This window comes from Maniola jurtina, chromosome 22 (genome assembly GCF_905333055.1).
Source record: "Maniola jurtina chromosome 22, ilManJurt1.1, whole genome shotgun sequence".
Classification (NCBI taxonomy): Eukaryota; Metazoa; Arthropoda; class Insecta; order Lepidoptera; family Nymphalidae; genus Maniola; species Maniola jurtina.
In genome coordinates this window covers 11376571-11397135 of record NC_060050.1, presented here as the reverse complement: position 1 = coordinate 11397135, position 20565 = coordinate 11376571, and the positions used below count along the sequence as shown (strand labels likewise).

At 38.6% G+C, this 20565-nt stretch overlaps 2 protein-coding genes across 4 annotated transcripts in view; one reads left to right on the top strand and one right to left on the bottom strand.

Moving 5' to 3' along the window:
• The window catches only part of LOC123876846 (cyclin-J-like), a 42127-nt gene extending 37266 nt beyond the window's left edge, over positions 1-4861 (bottom strand). For all 3 annotated transcript variants that reach the window (XR_006798436.1, XR_006798437.1, XM_045923222.1), the window contains exons 1-4: positions 4444-4861; positions 3250-3360; positions 1097-1268; positions 2-283 (exon numbers count right to left, since the gene is read on the bottom strand). Coding sequence is in view for 1 of the 3 variants with exons in the window: in XM_045923222.1 (XP_045779178.1) it covers positions 2-283; positions 1097-1268; positions 3250-3360; positions 4444-4554 (676 nt within the window). In the remaining 2 variants the exon portion in view is untranslated. The remainder of the gene's footprint in view (position 1; positions 284-1096; positions 1269-3249; positions 3361-4443) is intronic.
• Positions 4862-6477: 1616 nt separating this feature from the next.
• LOC123876841 (actin-interacting protein 1) lies at positions 6478-19980 on the top strand. The gene is made up of 13 exons (XM_045923215.1): positions 6478-6632; positions 6740-6952; positions 13535-13682; positions 14134-14314; positions 14735-14854; positions 15427-15591; positions 15955-16156; positions 16474-16602; positions 16771-16877; positions 17189-17291; positions 18391-18563; positions 19069-19219; positions 19737-19980. The coding sequence occupies exons 1-13, from the start codon at positions 6617-6619 to the stop codon at positions 19844-19846; spliced, it is 1818 nt and encodes a 605-aa protein (XP_045779171.1). The 5' UTR covers positions 6478-6616; the 3' UTR covers positions 19847-19980.
• Positions 19981-20565: the final 585 nt, after the last annotated feature.

Genomic DNA, 20565 nt, shown 5'->3' with positions numbered 1-20565 from the left:
CCGGATAGTGTTAAATCCAAATATGCTTCCAATAGCTTCGCACCATCCCGTCGGAATCTTCTCACGAACTTGGGGTGGCGAGTTGTGAGGTCGCAATCGGCCACCACGTACTGGGCCAGCAGAGACGCGAAGGTTACGGGCGTGGGAGAGAGCAGCCTCCAGCGCACGTGCTGGCCCACCATCCACTCCAGCTGTCTGAATGTCTTGCCACATAGTTGGACTCCACTGACTTTTGATAGGGTTTTTAAGGTGGGTGCTTTGCTGAAGTTCTCTTCACTTTTGGCTGTGAAAGGAATATTAATTTTACAGAAAGAAAGTGGTGTTAGCATAGTGGTTAAGATAACAGTCTCATAGTCTGGGGTCCAGGGCTCAATCCCGATCAATCAAAGCAATGAACATTTAACAACAATGAGCCAAGACATTGTTAATACCAAGTAATAGACAGCACAGGATTTAAAGCCAGGGTAAGCATTAAGGTATGAACTTATTTTCTGGCAAGTCATAATGGAAAATAAGTGTTAATTTATTAAAACTAGGGTAGGCAGTACTTCTATACCTCTATGAGCTGCACACATCTGGTAATAGAATTCCTTTTTCAATTAACTAATAGGTACTCATTTTTAATTTAAACTAACTTATGCCTGCAAAGTCCGCTTGGATTACACAACTTTCAAATATCTATTTTACTTTCAATTTTCAAAAATCCTTTCTTAGCGGATGTCTACATCATAACAGCTATCTGCATGTCAAATTTCAGCCTGATCCGTCCAGTAGTTTGAGCTGTGTTGATAGATCAGTCAGTAAGCCAGTTAGTCAGTCAGTCACATTTTTCTTTTTTATATTTAGACTAGCTGATGCCCGCGACTTCGTTCGCGTGGATGTAGGTTTTTTAAAATTCCCGTGGGAACTCTTTGATTTTCCGGGATAAAAAGTAGCCTATGTGCTAATCCAGGGTATAATCTATCTCCATTCTAAATTTCAGCCCAATCCGTCCAGTAGTTTTTGCGTGAAGGAGTAACAAACATACACACACACACACACACACACATACAAACTTTCTCCTTTATAATATTAGTGTGATAAAAAGTAAACTTACCAGCTAAGCTCAAACATGCCAATGCAACATGGGTCAGTCTATCGGCTCTCAGTCTATGGGCATCCATGAATAGGTCCAACAGGGCCACCGCTGAATGCAGAGTTGCTAGCGTGAGACTTAGTTTCTTTGTGACATCTCGGAGTTGCTGGACCAAGGCACCTCGAAACTCCAACTGTAGGGTCCAAATATAAGTCCAGAGATTAGTTTTTTTTTTTTTTTCTTTAATCTGGCTTTACTCTGATTAGCCAATGTCAAGTTTGTGATATTTTCAAGTTTTTGAATTTATACAAGTATGGACTCCGTCTGCGCCGGCGCCCGCCAACATACGCGCGGTGCCCCTTTAGAGCGCTTCCCGGTCAGTTCCACCACCAAAAAACACCAACTAACACAAAAACCAGCCACTCCTAACAAAAAAAACACTCCAAACAAGCACAGCACGCGCGCCAGCAAACGCCATCGCAGACGAAGTCCCAGAGATTAGTAATACTTTGGATATTGAAGTGTCAGCAAAATTAGAGTTATAAGTTTATTGGGAAACTAGCTGTGCCCGCGACTTCGTTCGCGTGGAATAGTGACTTTTCGGGCAGCATGTACGGTAAAAATGTTCGCCGTGATTCTTTAAATTGACATAACTTTTTTATTTATGAACCGATTGACATGAAATAAACACTAAATGTTAAGTGAAGCTTACTACAATATATTAGTGAGAACCGTATCTAAATCGAATAAGCCGTTTCTGATATTAGCGTGCACAAACACACAGACAAACAGACAAAAAAAAAATTAATTACAATTTCGGGTTCGGCATCGATATAATAACTGCTACTTTTTTTTTATATATTCCATTGTACAGACACCACTTTTCTACAATTTTATTATATGCATAGATAAAAGAGATCATGTTGTACAAATTCTTTTAAAAGGGGGCCCTAGACATACATGAGATACAGCTGACTGACAGACAGACAGTGGAGGCTTAGTAATAGGCAAACTTTGGGTAAGGATCTCTAAAAGCTACCACACGACATTACAGTCATGAAACACTAATTTTCCATGTAATTTAAGAAAAATGCTATGCATTGATTGGAAAAAAAACTGCACATTAAAGAAACTAAAAAAGTTCACTTAGTGGTAAGTATGGTTTATTTATTTCAAATTACCAATATCAATTAACTGTTGTGAAACAAATGATAAACCTTGCATCATATCATAAAGCAATGTTACATCATATTAACTTGCCATTTCACAACAATAATAAGTAACCTACATTAAAGTTTTACAGACCAAAGTCCTAGAACCACTTTTTTAGACCACCAGAAACAGATTTTCTGAGAAACAAAATATGTATGTGAGATAGAATAGTACTAGCTTGTGCTGATGGCCAAGTTATAGGTACCTACAGCTGGCCCACTGTGGATTAAAGGGCTTCACAGTCACACATCTTTGAAAACATTGTGGAGAATTCTCAGGGAAGCAAGTTTCCTCACAATGTTTCCCTCCACTTTAAAAAGCAAATGATACTTCATTGCTTAAAAGTAAAAAGGCACAACTCTGAAAAGTTAAAAGTTGGGTACAAGGAAGGAAAAGCTTAATTTGCTATAATCCACTGAAAAAGGCATATCTGTATGGTACAACATGCAGCATGCACATGCACCGCCCACCCTCTCACAGCTAAACATGCAGGAAAAGCTAGCCATCAAGCAAGCCCCAAGTACTACCACACAAATCCACCAAAACACACTTCACTCAGACACCGGCGCATCCTCAGGAGCTGATATAGATCTTACAATGCATAAATCACAATTGCAAAGGAGGAGGTTCTCAGTTTGTCAGAATCTTTTTTTATAGCAGATTATAGCAAATTAAGCCTTTGGTTCCTTGTATATCATGGACTTCCACAAAGTAACACCTGCTTCTATATAATATTAAAAGTTGGGCATGCATCCAGGATCAAACCTCCGAGCTTCCAAATAAGTCAATATCTAACCTACTAGGCTATCATACTGCTTGAAGTTTTTATTCCTAAATGGCTCTACACATCCAAAGATGTTTTCACATCAAAAAAATATTTCTTTATAATCTTTAATAAGCAGTTTTTCCTTTCAGAACATGTCACTCCATAAGGCATCTATGTTTATCAAAAAATGACATACCTGAGGTGACTGGAGGTGTATGGTTGGCTTCTCAGCATCCTGTTCCAGTAGGGTCTTCCATATGTCCTCGCGGTATTCACAATGATACTCCTCTTCAGGGTCAGTAAATGACTGTAACAAAATGTTTACTTGTTGTTTTGAGTCAATCAGTTTTGAGAACCTCCCTGGCACAGTAGTTTTATACTGGGAAGTGCAGTGTTTGATTCCTAACTTGGATTTGAGGCTGTTCGAGAATTTCTAGTTGGTAAATTGGCTTAGCTCTGGTCTGGTGGAAAGTTTCAGGGTCTGTCAGGGCCTATCCATTTATAAACATTAATTTCAATATATACAAGTGTAAATTAAAAATTTATAGCACCCCCGACGATCCAAAGTATCTGAGTTTTCCAAAACATCATTTTCAAATAAATAATTATGTATTTAGGCAACGTCCATCTTGACAGCTTGACATTTGTCTATTGACATAATATTATGAACCTAACGGTTATTTAACCTTCTTTTCTACAAGAAAACTAGAAAAGAGCTGATAACTCTTAAACGGCTGAACCAATTTTTTTAGATTATAGCTAAGAACACTCTTAATCAAGCCACCTTTCAAACAAAAAAAACTAAATTAAAATCGGTTCAATCGTTTAGGTGCTACGATGCCACAGACAGATACACAGATACACAGACACACAGATACACACGTCAAACTTATAACACCCCTCTTTTTGGGTCGGGGGTTAAAAAGAAAAAACTGACTGACTGATCTATCAATGCACAGCTCTAACTACTGGATGGATCAGGCTGAAATTAGGCATGCAGATAGCTATTATGACAAAGGCATCTGACATTAAAAGGTTTTGAAAATTGGGTCAAATAGGGTTTTGAAATTTGTGTAGTCCATGCAGAGTCATGGGCATAAGCTAGTTGCTTGCTTTTTTTTACACTTTACTTCGAATTGACACAGTACAGAAGTGACAAGGAGACAAAAGAATATCGTTTATACATACATATCGTTTATTTAACACTTATAAAACCTAAATAAAACACAATGAACTTCCAAGGTTAAAAATTCTCAATATGGGAACAAAATAGTATTTTATTGAACAATCTATGAACTTTATAACCTCATGGACAGTTTGCATACTCGTTTAAACAGGTGGAAATTATTTTTATGTTATCCAAATTGCTTCAAAGACATCACGAACTTACATTGGTTTCTAACTTGGTGTCAGGAACTTCTTGTTTTGGAGGTGCACTTTCAGCAACTACATTGTTTCTCACACTGGACAGGTTAAGTTTAGCCATATTCAACGACTCCATGTTTTGCTTTAAATGCAGTCACGAACACAACAAAAAAATAAACTATTTCCAAGACACGTAGACTTCCACAATGACAGAAACTCTAAGAACACGTGGAATCGAATGTCAAATAAAACGCTAATTATTATCACAGCCCGATGAAAAACAATCTTCATTCACTCTCGACGCAAATCTCATCATGTTTTGCTTCTAAATTATAGGAAAGTTTCACCATTGAAGCAAATTTTACGAATATTCATGATGCAATTTTCGAGACATGCTTGACATTGCGGAACAAAAATTCATGCATTCCACTCAGCGACCAAAAATAAAATGACATTTTTTGACAAGGAAGAATGACATTGACAGTCGAAATAATTCGAAAATGGCGCATTTTTTTTTTCTCTATCGCCTGGCTTTACAAAGATGATCCAATGTCAAGTTTGTAGTTATTTGTAACGAGTTAGTTAAACTATACAAGTATGGACCCCGTCTGTGCTGGCGCTCGCCGACATACGCACGGCACCCCTTTAGAGCGCTTTCCAGTCAGTTAACAAAAAAAAAACACTCCAAAAAGGCAGAGCACGCCCGCCAGCTAACACCGACACAGACGAAGTCCAAATAGCGCATTGAATAATCGAAAACTTGTACCAAAATATTTCTTTTCATCTTTTAATTTTTTTTATTCAAAAAAAATTGTTTGTATTTTTAGGTTTATTGCATTACTTTTGTTATATTATGCTAGTTACTTATTATTTTTCATCATTTATGCATTTACCTAATATATTTTTACATGTTTTTTTTTTTATTTAAGTATTACCAGGGTAAATAAACATTCCGATATTTTAGGGAAAATGAATTACTACAAAAATAATATAACACAAAAAGTTTTATACTTTATGTTTAATATAATTTTTTATATACTACTAAAATATCGATGTATTTAAATATTATATAAATGAAAGTTGATATAGTTATGTACGATTATCACTTGAGAATGGTTCAACTAATTTGGCAGTTTTTTTGCAAATGATTATTACTGTCAGGAAAAAGTTTATACAGGCTATCACAGGCTACCTATCACCCAAGAAGGATCATGCCATATAAGGGCATTTCGTAAAATAACGCAGTGCTACCAAAACAATAACAGCGAATTGTCATTAGTGCTTAACTATATCGAGTTTATTTTTAAAAGACGATTTTTGGTATCGATTTACTATTTGATACCTATTTTTGGAAACTTAAGGCTAATCCATCACATCACACTAATATTATAAAGGCGAAAGTTTGTATGTGTGTGTGTTTGTGTGTGTGTGTGTGTGTGTGTGTGTGTGTGTATGTGTGTGTGTTTGTTACTCCTTCATGCAAAAACTACTGGACGGAGATAATACTATACTACTGGAGATAGATAATATCCAGGATTAGCACATAGGCTACTTTTTATCCCGGAAAATCAAAGAGTTCCCACGGGATTTCGAAAAACCTAAATCTACGCGGACGAAGTCGCGGGCATCATCTAGTATTATAATATGAGATTCAAATAGTTTGTAGTTCTTTTTCCTTTTTAAGCATAAGCTTGAAAACATCTACTTGATGAAAAGTGATGTTATAATAATTATTAGGGCATCAGATGAGACGCACTTGCATATCAGAGACTATTATTTTATATTAATGTTAAAGATACCTTGATTGTGATTGATAGGAAACAAAAATCTTTTGGCCAACTTCTGCTGTCCCAAATTATGATAATATTATGCACTTTTTAATAATAATATGGAATAAAACAGTTTTTTATTTAAAAATGATGAAAATTTTATAATATAGTGAGGCAATTGTTTTTAGTTACTTTGATTGAAGTTTTCAATTACATATTAAATTAATCATCACAAAAATCGATTACTCATTAATCGTATCTATCAGCTGGCTTCACATCACTAACCGGTGTCACGTCACGTCATTTTTCGGAAGGCTATGGATTGTATCGGCTGATTTTGTTTTTGTAAAATTAAACTAAAAAGTACTGATTTTAACTTATTTTTATCGGTCTCAGTGTGTAAAATAGTTATTTATACGTGTAATTATAATGTCATATTCAAATAGTAAGTAGTGATCGAGTGTATGTAGGTGATTGTGAATTCGAAAGCGTGTTCAAGAATCAAGATTGAAAAGTATTTTTTTGGTGGTGAAAAAGTGGTTGTTTTTGCAGAGTATACGTTCGCGGCGTTGCCGAGGACGCAACGTGGTACGCCTCTGGTGCTGGGCGGGGACCCTAAAGGGAAAAATTTCCTGTACACAAATGGAAATTCTGTGATAATACGAGACATTGAAAATCCGGCGATATCGGATGTCTATACTGAGCACTCCTGCCAAGTTAACGTAGCGAAGTACTCGCCTAGCGGGTTCTACATCGCTTCCGGAGGTAAGGAAGTTTATATACTTCTACTAGCTGCTGCCCGCAACTTCGTCTGCGTGGATTTAGGTTTCTGAATCCCGTGGGAAGTTTCGATTTCCCAGGACAAAAGTAGCCTATGTCACTCTTAAACGTGATTGAACAAACTGACAAACACACTTTCGTATTTATAATATGGGTAGTGATAGTGTGCACAAAACAAGCAGTGCAATCCAAACATGAGATGTTGTACATATTGTACAAAAACAGATTTCGGCTGGGCTTGTATATATTATAATCCTTAGTTGATGACCCGCACAAATCTGGGGTGCTAAATATACATGTATAACTGTGAAAACTTAGAGGCACATGCAAGGTATCAAACCCTGGACCCTTAAGTAGCTAACTGACCAACTCTACTGGCTATCACCACTTAGCAAGCTTAGATGGGTACAATAAACATTTAACCTTCATATCAACAGTCAAGTAAAGAAACCTGACCAATAAAGAAATTATGACCATATATAAACCATTACCAAGGTGTGTGTATGAGTCATTTACTTTATCAGATCTGATACACTGCCTTTTACATTATGCTCTGATTGTATAGAAATTGCCAAAGTTGGTTACAAATAAAGTGGCATTTCAGATTGTGCGTGAATCACTTGAATTTACATAATAAGTGAGTCATAAAATTTTAGGATATAGCATAATTAGTAGTTAGCATTGTTTGAATGGCAATTTCTATTTGTCATGATTGAAACAGCCAAGATTATAAATGCAAGAGCATGTTTAGATATCTGGTTACCTTTATAATATTTATTATCAAGTAATTATTGTATTAATATTAATTGCATCAATTTGGTCAATTTGGAGATCAAAGAGGTCCCATTGAATTTTTAAAAGACCACCATCCACATGGACAAAGTCACTAGTATTTTGATGTCTTTTTCAGAGGAATAAACATATAATGTCATGCCATCATCATTATCATCAACCAATCACGACTCACTACTGAGCACAGTTCTCTTCTCAAAATAAGAAGAATTTGGCCATGTTCAATTAGAAGGCCAACATTTTTACCACAAGGCCCAACTGCTTGTTAAACTCATGTGATTACAAGTTTACACCCCCGACAAGTGAAGGTTACAGTAACTAGAAAAGAGCTGATAACTTTCAAACGGCTGAACCGATTTTCTTGAATTATAGCTAACAACACTCTCGATCAAGCCACTAACAAACAAAAAAAAACTAAATTTAAATTGATTCATTAGTTTAGGAGCTACGATGCCACAGACAGATACACAAATAAACACGTCAAACTTATAATACCCCTTTTTTTGGGTTGGGTGTTAAAAACTTAAAACGGACAAATAGAATAGGCTTTTTGAAACTTTGCATCCATTTGCCATATCAATTGAAATACCATATTGCAATGATTTTGTATAGTAGCTTATCAAGTTATCTTTGTGAATCATGAAAATATTTTATCTTCAATCTCGTCTTTGTTTTTGTAGATATTGCAGTAATAACACTCATAATCGCTGGCATCATCAAACTATTGACATACTAGGTCTCTTGTAAAGACTTCCACTTGAAAATTGATAAACATTTTAATTTTTTTAGGGTTCCGTACGTCAAAGGAAAAATGGAACCCTTATTCACTGAGTTGTCTGTCTGTCCGTCCGTCTGTCCATCCGTCCGTCCGAAAAGTACCCGAGTACGGAACCCTCGGTTCTCGAGTCTAACTCGCATTTGGCCGGGTTTCTATAAGATCTACCTACCTGTCGAATTTCATGATTCTAGGTCAACGGGAAGTACCCTATAGATAGGGTATTTAGATTCTTGATAGACACAACAGATAGACGAATAAGTGATCATATAAGGTTTCCTTTCATCCTTGTGTGGTGCGGAACCCTAAAATTATCGACAAAACCCATCACAGCATAGACATCTTCTAGGCTTAAAAATCAACTTTTTACTGCAGACTTTCAACTTTCATAACGCGTGTACTATCTGAAATGCATAGTATCACGTGTGTATAATATTATTATCTCTGATTATTATTATTTACTTTATAAATAAACGCGGAATATAATAATTTCATAATGCTCGCCCAACTGTGAACGACATTTATCAATTACTCAGACATTCGCGTTTGTGGTTTTGTTGATGGTGATATCTTATATCCTGCATATACAGTACTAGCTATGAGGATTTAGTGGAAAACTCAAAGCACGCAGGTTTCTTTATGTTTGATGATGCCCGCAGCTTCGCCCGTGTGGATTGGTCAGATCTCCTGCAGCATCAGGATTGAGGAGTTGGAATCCAAATTTTTTATGAAACAATGTCGCAAAGTTCCTCTATTGATTAAAAAAGAAATTACGCAAATCGGTTCAGAAATCTCGGAGATTTCGATGTACATAGGTAGAAAAACACAACTCCCTTCTTGAAATTCGGTTAAAAAAGTAGCCTATGTTACACCCTGGTCAATCCTCTACTCGTATGTGAAAATCCCGTTAAAATCGGTTCAGCCGTTCCGAAAGATTAGCCTTTTCAAACAGACAGACAGACAGACAAAAATTTTAAAAACGTGTGATTCAGTTATGGTATTGTACAAATAACCATATGACCTTAATATGTGGTAGTTATTTCGAAATTACAGACAGACACTCCAATTTTATTTATTATTATAAGTATTATTATAAGTATAGAAGTATAGATAAAACGTACATAACTCTTAATTTAGTAACAGTGCATGCTCAGAATCGAATCCGAACCTCTCGAATGAGAGGCCGATGTCTCAACAACTAAGCTGACGGCGCTTACGATAATAACTATTACTAAACATCTAATATTAGTACAAACAATACAACAACATTTACATAAAATTATTTCATATCCTGTTCACGCCTACTTAGGGCAGTCCCTTATGCCGACGTAAAACTTGGTATTCTGCCAAAACGAAGTTCCAGACTCTTTCTATAGTACAAGAGTACAGTTGTACAAATACTCACCTTCTGGAGAGTGGAATTTGGATACTATCAACTGAAAGGCTGTGATAGCCTAATGCGGTCGGCACGCAACAGAAGCGTGTACCTAATCCCGTTGGTCCTTCTAACCGTGTCCCCGTTAATGGGGACAGCGGGATTCGAATAAAATTATTAAAAACTTGTCCTGTTGTTCCCGCTAACCGTGCCCCCTGTAATGGGGACAGCGGGATTCGAATAAAATTATTAAAAACTTGTCCTGTTGTTCCCGCGAACCGTGCCCCCTTTAATGGGGACAACGGGATTCGAATAAAATTATTAAAAACTTGTCCTGTTGTTCCCGCGAACCGTGCCCCCTTTAATGGGGACAACGGGATTCGAATAAAATTATTAAAAACTTGTCCTGTTGTTCCCACGAACCGTGCCCCCTTTAATGGGGACAACGGGATTCGAATAAAATTATTAAAAACTTGTCCTGTTGTTCCCGCGAACCGTGCCCCCTTTAATGGGGACAACGGGATTCGAATAAAATTATTAAAAACTTGTCCTGTTGTTCCCGCTAACCGTGCCCCCTGTAATGGGGACAGCGGGATTCGAATAAAATTATTAAAAACTTGTCCTGTTGTTCCCGCGAACCGTGCCCCCTTTAATGGGGACAACGGGATTCGAATAAAATTATTAAAAACTTGTCCTGTTGTTCCCACGAACCGTGCCCCCTTTAATGGGGACAACGGGATTCGAATAAAATTATTAAAAACCCGTGAGGCGGTCTGGATACCTATTTATAATACCTATCTATGAATGAAAGTTTATCTTTTACACATTTTGCATGATTTGCATGACATTATGCACTTTGGTAGGATTATAACTTTCGCATTTGCTATTCCTTGTTCCTCACGTGAACCAAACTATAATAAACTGGCTCAAGACCGTCGCTGTAATTTTCTCATTTTTTTCTGAACCTTGATGAAAAATATCAACAGTATTCGGACCCCACTTAAAATTACTTGCCGACCCCTGGCCTAGTGGTTAAAGATCTTCTGGTCGAGGGGTCTCCGGTTCCATTTGTGATTGGTTGATGACGCATAATGGTTAACGCCCACTGAGTTTTTGTCTTTGTCATTTGTATGGGATGTCGTAACAGAGAGAGCCCTATACTAACTTCATTCTGTGGATTTTTATTCCAATAAGTTAACCCTTGGCTGCGATCTCACCTGGTGATAAGTGATGATGCAGTCTAAGATGAAAGCGGGTTAACTTGGAAGGGGTATGGCAGTTTCATTAATTCCTATCCCTGATCGGCTTCTACGTGGTATCGTACTTGCTTGGCGGCACGGCTTTGCCAGTAGGATGATAGCTAACTACGGCTGAAGCCTAGCACCAGACCAGACCAGTGAAATTCCCTTGCCAGGAATCGAACCTGGGACCTTCCACTTATAAAGACCACAGCGATCACTAGTTGGATATTAAAAAACGTTGAAAGCAGGGAAATTCGTAAGTTTAGCGTTTGGTTTGTCACCCGAGATATTAGAAATCTCGTAATGATACGGCTCGGCTTGGATGCTGGCCAAATGGACCGATCTTAGATTAAACTATGTTTAGATTCTGCTCACTACACAGAAATATAAGTGTTGGGACGTATTAGTTCTCACATGTTTGTATGTCTGTATGTTTTTAGGGTTCCGTATGCCAAAAAAAACGGTCGGGCATACGGAAGTGCGAGTCAGACTCGCGCACTGAGGGTTCCGTACTAGGGTATTTTTCCGTCATTTTGCACGATAAATCAAAAACTATTACATATACAAGTGTAAATTAAAAATTTATAACACCCCCGACAAGTGAAGGTTACAGTAACTAGAAAAGACCGAAAATACCTGATAACTTTCAAACGGCTGAACCGATTTTCTTGGACTATTCCGCGCCTACGATCCAAAGTATCAGAGTTTTCCAAAACATCATTTTCAAATAAATAATTATGTATCAAGGCAACGTCCATCTTGACAGCTTGACATTTGTCAATTGACATAATATTATGAACCTAACGGTTATGTAACCTTCTTTTCTACAAGAAAACTAGAAAAGAGCTGATAACTCTTAAACGGCTGCACCAATTTTTTTGGATTATAGCTAAGAACACTCTCGATCAAGCCACCTTTCAAACAAAAAAAACTAAATTAAAATCGGTTCATTCGTTTAGGCGCTACGATGCCACAGACAGATACACAGATACACAGATACACAGATACACAGATACACAGACACACAGATACACAGATACACACGTCAAACTTATAACACCCCTCTTTTTGGGTCGGGGGTTAAAAATTAAATAAAAGTCTGTTTTAGAATGTAGGTACAGGTAAAGCCCTTTCATATGATACTCCATTTGGTATAGTTATTTTACTTTGAAGATTGAAAATACTAATTATTAGTTCATGAACACATTTTACTTTTTTTGTGATGTGACCACAGATTCACGGTTTTTGGATTTTTTCCTTAACTTCTGCTATAAGACCTACCTACCTTCCATGATTATATAGGTCAACGGTAAGTACCCTTTAGGTTTTCTTGACAGACACGACAGACGGACAAACAGACAGACAGACAATAAAGTGACCCTATAAGGGTTCCGTTTTTCTTTTTAGGTATGGAACCCTAGAAATCTATGTGGAGGCTGTAGGGCGCAATCTTCAAATGTGTTTTTTTTTTACTTTTTAGTTTGTTTTTTGGCAGGGCAAGGTGTTTTTAATTTTCTTAATAACGACTTGTTTGAATTCGAAAATTGAATTCCACTGATGTCTAGGAAAGCGCTCAAAAAATGTAAATCACACAGGTATAATAAGAACTTATCTAACTGCTCCGAATTCGGCGTTGGTCATGGTTCGTTTACACTTTACAGTTTTATAATAATTTTGGTATCAAGGACAACTTTTATACTACATGGTATATATTTTAGAGGACGTTGACTTTAAAGCCGTTGAGTCACCGGCGTAAGCAGAATTGGCAGTTTTTAATTTGCTAAAAGAGGGGTGTTATGAGTTTGACGTATGTATCTGTGTATCTGTCTGTGGCATCGTAGCTCCTGAACTAATGAACTGATTTTAATTTAGTTTTTTTTTGTTTGAAAGGTGGCTTGATTGAGAGTGTTCTTAGCTATAATTCAAGAAAATCGGTTCAGCCGTCTGAAAGTTATCAGCTCTTTTCTAGTTACTGTAACCTTCACTTGTCGGGGGTGTTATAAATTTTTAATTTACACTTGTCAAACATTATGTTTGGAAACTAAATGCGGTTGATTTCCCGTCCGGATCACTTTCTCAGATTCGTACTTGGCCGGTTTTTAAATTTAGGTTATGGTGATAGTAACGAATTAATTAGGTAAACTTAAAACTAAAGCTACTAGTGGAGTGAAGTAAGGTGGAGTAGGCCTGCTTAGAGATGCCTATTGCCTATTCACTCTTCTCTTGAAGGTACCGAAATTATAGCTGGCAGGGAAAACGGAAGCCGGAAGGACCTTCCGCATTCTGACAGTGCGTATTAGAAATGAGGAAGCCAAATGCTTCATACGAGTCCGTGGGATTTTGACTATGTGTGCAGTCCTTGACAACTTTATTTTTGGTTACAGATGTATCAGGCAAGGTCAGGATCTGGGACACAGTCAACAAGGAGCATATCCTCAAAAATGAGTTCCAGCCCATCGGAGGTCCCATCAAAGACATCGCGTGGAGCGCGGACAGTCAGCGTATGGTGGTGGTGGGAGAAGGGAGAGAAAGGTATATCACTAGCTGACGCCCGCGACTTTGTCCGCGTGGCTTTAGGTTTTCGAAAAGTAGCCCTGGTACTCTGGTCAATCAGTTGCTCTGTTGCGACGTGATTGAAAGACATACCATTAAACCAACACACTTTCGCTTTTAGTGAAACGGGTAAGCACATCTTTTGTTTCCTTTTTTCTACAGTTTCCTAAAACTGCGAGTATTAGTCCAATAATTCAAACAAGCTAAAATCTGTTTTATACGTACATATATACAATTTTATGGTTTTCACAATTTTTTCCTATCTCTAATACTTTAAGCTAATAACTACGTTATTAATTATTTCGCGGGTCCATTCAAATCTTGCATAAATAGCTTGAGCTATACAGGAACAAGATGGCATGGAACTATCAAAGCTGTAAAATTAACTCATTCCCAAGTCTGATTTTGATTTTTACTTGATTATTTCCAGATTCGGCCACGTCTTCATGTCAGAAACGGGCACGTCGGTGGGGGAGATCAGCGGCCAGTCCAAGCCGATCAACTCCGTCGACTTCCGTCCCAGCAGGCCGTTCCGCATCGTCACCGCTTCCGAGGACAACACCATTGCTGTGTTCGAGGGGCCTCCCTTCAAGTTCAAGTGCACTAAACAGGTAGGCAGAACCTCCCCCCCCCCCTTCCACCTCCCCCATCCTCCTCCCCTCTACCGCCAGTCCCCCATGACCTTATGACATAGATTCGAAACATGATCGCTAACTATGTGCTTCATAGGAAGCTCAGAGTCAGCTGAACTTCTATACAAATATGTATAGTGCAGATTTCAGGAAACTCTGTTAGTGTGATTCAGACTTGCCTGTTCTACTTTGACTTCCGATGATTATATCCGTGCTGCCATCTAGCGTAAGCGTTATGAGTAGTCAGGCATGTATTCCAGTGATTGTTGATTGATTTCATCGTACAAAGCTTGAAAAGCGCCATCTACTTGCGAATGTGGCGACCGCCACAACTACGGAAACCTAAAAACGTGAGGAAGATTTGGAAGAGCTGGCTCAAATATATGTTGTCTGTTTCAGGAGCACACTCGCTTCGCTCAGGCGGTGCGCTACAGCCCGGACGGAAGCCTGTTTGCGTCAGCTGGCTTTGACGGCAAAATATTCCTCTACGACGGCGCCACGTCCGAACTGAAGGGGGAGGTATGACTTTTCACCCGTTGACTTGAAATAGAAAGATTTAAGATTCTGTACCCGAAAGATGCCCACGGAACCCTATTACTCCGCTGTCCATCTGTTAGTTTGTCAGCGGGATATATCTCCTGAACCATAATAGGTAAAGAGTTGAAAAACTAGTCACTCTCCAAAAAGAAGTATGTGCAGATGCAATAATAATAACGGACGTGCTGCTATAGAACTAAACCAAAAACTAAAATGTTAGAAAACAAAACTAAACATTGGCCAAAAATCGAAAACTAAGTAATAATGTGAGATTATATATATTATTATATAAAAATTATATATAAAAATAATGAGATCTGTTATACAATAAGCAGTAATACACCTCATGTCCAAAGTTGAACTACTTGTTTTACTTTGTTTTGTTATTATACTTATTTTTCTTTATTTCTTCTTGTTCTTGGTAGAAACTGCATTCCAAACCACTGGTATATTTTGACGATTCAAAAGCACACGTAAAAGTTTATTTGAATAAAAATCTATTCTATTTAAGTACACAGTAATTCTTATAATTTTTGCTATTTTTGCTTTTCTAGATCGGTTCTCCAGCCCACAAAGGTGGCGTGTACGGAATATCCTGGTCACCGGACGGTAAACAACTACTGTCCTGCTCGGGTGACAAGACCTGTGCCATATGGGACATCGAGACCCGGGAGAGGACCACTACTTTCAACATAGGCACTGCGGTGGAAAACCAACAGGTGAGCCAACTAGGATCTATAGAATTTACTGAAAAATTTGGTCAGACTGACAAATTTGGTCACACTAACCAGTTTGGCCACACTGATCAATTTGGTCAGATTGTCCAAAATGCCCATTTTGGTGTCTTGAAAACCAATAGATGACCAAAACATGAATTTCATTAATTTGGTCAGGCTGGCCAAATTATGGCCAAACATCATGTGAAGAAAACCATTGTTATGGCTATAAGGTCAAAAGAGATTTTCTTAACATTTTTTTTGTTATTATCACTATAAAATCCTATTTAATAAGATAGTCATTAATGCCATAAAGTTACGTGCTTGCTACGCTCGCACTTATTTTACATTATTCATTTCTCGCAGGTATCCTGCCTATGGCAAGGCAAGCACTTACTCTCCGTGTCCTTATCCGGGGACATCAACTACCTGGATGTGTCCAACCCGGACACGCCGCTCCGGGTGCTGACGGGGCACAACAAGCCCATCACCTGCCTTGCTCTGCAGGGCAAGGGCTTGTACACAGCCAGCCACGACGGCGCCGTCACGCTGTGGGACGTCGATACAGGTGTGTCTCTACCTTTATGTCCTTCTCATTTGAAATAAATTTTACCTTACACTGGTCTGATCTGTTTTGGTGGGAGGCTTCGGCCGTGGCTAATTACTACCCTACCGGCAAAGCCGTACTGCCTAGCGATTCAGCATTCCAGTATGTTGCCAAGTAGAAACCAACCCTTTCAAATTACCACGCTTCCATCTTAGACTGCATCATCACTTAACATCAGGTGAGATTGCAGTCAAGGGCTAGCTTGTATCTGAATAAAAAAAAATTATGCGAGCTTCTATGAAATACTTGCACGTGACGTCACAATGATTTGTCCTCAGGTGAAGGTCGCCGCGTGGGGGGTCAAGGTCACGGCAACCAAGTCAACGGAATGCGGACCGGAAAAGATGCAACTTTGCTCACTTGTGGCATCGACGACACTTTGCGGAGAGCTGTGGCTAGTGCTGAAGGTGAGTGTTATACTGGATGTGTTAGTATGTGATCTCAGGTGAAGGTCGTGAGGTCAAGGTCACAGCAACCATGGAATGGAATGGCCACGAAAGAACAGCTGTTTTGAGGCTGCCATCTCATATCGGGATGTTGTGCCATAGGTTTAAAGCTCTGTTGTATAATTACAGGGGAAGTCCCATCGTACACGGACAACTCTACTCCGCTAGGGGCGCAGCCCCGGGCTTTGGACTACCTCGTAGATGAAGATCTTACCATCGTCGCCACTGTCAAAGAGGTAAGAAAGAGAGGATATAGATTAAACACCATGGATAGATAGATAGAAAATCTTTATGGCACACAAAACAAGAAACAAGTTATTTAAAAAAAAATCAAAAACCATCGACTGCGATTTGCACGGCATATTTTTCAGCCAGCAAAATAAGCGCATTAAATCCGCCATTTTGATTTTTTAAGAATTTTATGTATAGTACGTGACAGGTCGAGATGGCAATCGGGGTGGGGGTGATCTTATCAGAACTGTCCATTCCTTAATCGTTGAGCTATTGAGGGTATAAATTAACTGACTTGTAATAAACATTTTTCCAGTTAGCGGTGATAGTGGGAACTAGTAAAAAATCCACACTGCCCATCAATTACGAACCAAGTTGCGTTTCCATTGACCCGAAATCGAAGCACGTTGCAGTTGGTGGTGAGTGTTTTTTGTCTGCATTTGATTTGCGATCACGCTTGACCAAATCTTACTTTACCAATACTTTGCTAATTAAAAGAGGGTAAAAGGCTGCAAAGAAAGTTGTTTGATACCTCTTTTCATTTGGGAGATATTCAAGGGCCAAATACATTAAAAATTCCAAAGTTCTCAATAGAAACATCTCAACACTACCGACGAATGTAAGGTAACGGTTCACACTTGACCAAATCTAACTTTGCCTCTCTTCGTTTGGGAAATATTCAATGTCAAGATTCTTTTCCAATCGGGCTTTTAGCAAATTACTCTAAATTTACACTAGAGAAAAACATTAGAATTAGTACAGACATTAGATTCAAGAAACAGTAGGTAAGTATATCACTAATATTATAAAGGAGAAAGTTTGTATGTGTGTGTGTGTGTGTGTGTGTGTGTGTGTGTGTGTGTGTGTGTGTGTGTGTGTGTGTGTGTGTGTGTGTTTGTTACTCCTTCACGCAAAAACTACTGGACGGATTGGGCTGAAATTTAGAATGAAGATAGATTATACCCTGGATTAGCACATATGCTACTTTTTATCCCGAAAAATCAAAGAGTTCTCACGGGAATTTTAAAAAACCTACATCCACGCGAACGAAGTCGCGGGTATCAGCTAGTTATTCATAACAGTAACCGGCTTGCGACTCCTACGCTCCGCCTCAGGAAGGTCCTAAAGTGATTTGTGGGAATGGGTATAATCTTTTATAACAAAATTCCGCAATCAATTTTGGACTTGGCTTTACACAAGTTTAAATCTATTAAAACTATGCTCCTGAGAAAAGCATATTATACAATCGAAGATTATGTGAATGATAAAAGAGCCTGGATTTGACCTGCAGCTCGCTCCAGCAATGCGCGAGACTTCAATAACACATTATACATGGCATAATATTGTATATCAAATCTTTGAAAAGAGCAACCGCCGAGTTTCTTGCTGGTTCTCGGTAGGAACGGCATTCCGAACCAGTGGTAGATGCTTTTGATGATTAAAAAGTACTTGTAATAGTCTAATCGAATAAAAATATTTTGAATTTCATATCTTATCTTAATATCATGTCAATTTCAGGTGGTGACAGCAAAGTCCACATATACTCCCTACAAGGAACTTCTCTCTCCCCGGTAACAGAGTTGACTCATCTGGGCGCCATTACTGATGTACGCTACAGTCCCGATTCTACCTACTTAGTTGCCTGCGACTCAAACAGAAAACTCATCCTCTACACCACTGAAGAATATAAGGTAACGGTTCACGCTTGACCAAATCTAACTTTTCCAGTATTTTGCTAATAAAAGGGGGTAAAAATCTGCGAAGAAAGTTGTTAGATATCTTTTTTCGTTTGGGAGATAGTCAAGGGTCAAAAATAGTAAAAATTTCAAAGTTTTCAACAGAAACGCATTCTCAATACTACCGTCGATAGTAAGGTAACGGTTCGCGCTTGACCAAATCTACCTTTACCAGAGTTTTGCTAATAAAAAGGGGGTTGGAGTCCATGAAGGAAATTTTTCGATATCTCTTTTCATTTTTGAGATATTTAAGGTCGAAGAAGGTTGTTTCAATGTCATGTAACAAAATGAAGAATTAAATCAAGTAAAAATTTCATGATCTGTTTTTGCCTTCTACTGAAGCTAATTATTGAGAGCCAATTTTTGAGAATAAATTTGACGTTTTAACAGTTTTGGTTTTGGAAATCTGCCAAATTGTCAAATTTATTCTTCCTAATAAGTAACCTAAAATTCTTTCCAGCTCGCCCACAACAAGGAATGGGGCTTCCACACCGCTCGCGTGAACTGTGTCGCGTGGAGCCCCGACGGCGCCCGCGTCGCCTCGGGCTCCCTCGACACCAGCATCATCGTGTGGAGCGTGCAGACGCCCGCCAAGCACGTCGCTGTCAAAAGTGAGTAGGCAAGGAAGAATGTGTCAAGGTATGACGAGGCAAGAATTTGTGAAATGATGAGCGTAAAGTTGGAGGATATTATTTAGGAAGGAATTAATGACAATTTAAGGTATGAAAGAGGCAAGAATTGAAGAAATGATGAGGGGAAGTTTGTATGATATTATTTATGAAAGAACTAGGCGATGCCCGCGACTTCGTTCCTGTGGATATAGGTATTTAAAAATCCCGTGAGAACTCATTGATTTTCCGGGAAAAAAAGTAGCCTATGTATTAATCCAGGGTATATCTCCACTCTGAATTTCAAAAAGCCAAACACGCCTGGCAGTTTTTGTGTGAAAGAGTAATACACATCCATCCATACATACAAACTTTTGCGTTTATTATATTAGTAGGATGAATTATCAAGGCATGAACGAGGCAAGAATTGATGAAATGATAAGGCGAAGTTTTAAGGAAGTAGGGAAAAGAGGCAAGAATGATGATTTAATTATATTAATATTGTAATTGTTTGTTCCAGACGCACATCCTCAAAGTCAGATCACGGGGCTGGCGTGGATCGACGACGAAACATTAGCTTCCGTGGGGCAGGACGCCAACACTCGCATCTGGAGCCTGCCCAAGGCTTAGATTATTGTTTATTTGTACTTGTCATTGATTCACTGTTTGTTTGTTGTTATTTTACGATATATTTTGTTACTACAAGGAATCAGAAGCTTAATTTGCTATAACCCGCTAAACCAAACAAATCTGTATGGTGCAACATGCAGTATGCGATATGTACCGCCCGCCCTCCCACTGCTAAAGAGGCAGGAAAAGCCAGCCACCGAGCAGGCAATACGCACCACCACCACGCAGCACCACACAAATCCCAAAACCACTCGATGCACGTTTCGCCCCGACACCGGAGCATCCTCAGAAGATGTATACCTTACAATGCCTAATTGCGGCAATAGAAATACACATTGAAAATATCAAATATCTACCTATTGCGGTTCATGAGAAAGAACCTGATGACAGACAGACAAAACGGACGGATAGTGTAGGCTTAACTAATAGGGTCCCGTTGTACCTTTCGGGTACGGAACCCTAAAAATGACCATAAACGCGCCCAAACTAAGAAAGAGAAATCGTAGTTAAATTTTTTTTGATTCAATATATTTTTAACTTCGTATTGACGGACTGACGACTAGACCGGACCAGACCAGACCAGACCAGACCAGACCAGATTGAATCGGATCGGACTAGATAAAATATATCGTAAAGTAACAACATTTTCTGAAGAGATTAAACTCCAGAGTTTATATAAGCCTATATAATATACAACATATTTATTTGCATATACTTAA

What these genes read in the sequence shown, in the direction of transcription:
- LOC123876841 (XM_045923215.1), top strand. An exon ending in AGTTCAAGTGCACTAAACAG is followed by an intron (nt 14,315 to 14,734) that starts GTAGGCAGAACC and finishes TGTCTGTTTCAG; the next exon opens with GAGCACACTCGCTTCGCTCA. An exon ending in ACACCACTGAAGAATATAAG is followed by an intron (nt 18,564 to 19,068) that starts GTAACGGTTCAC and finishes AATTCTTTCCAG; the next exon opens with CTCGCCCACAACAAGGAATG.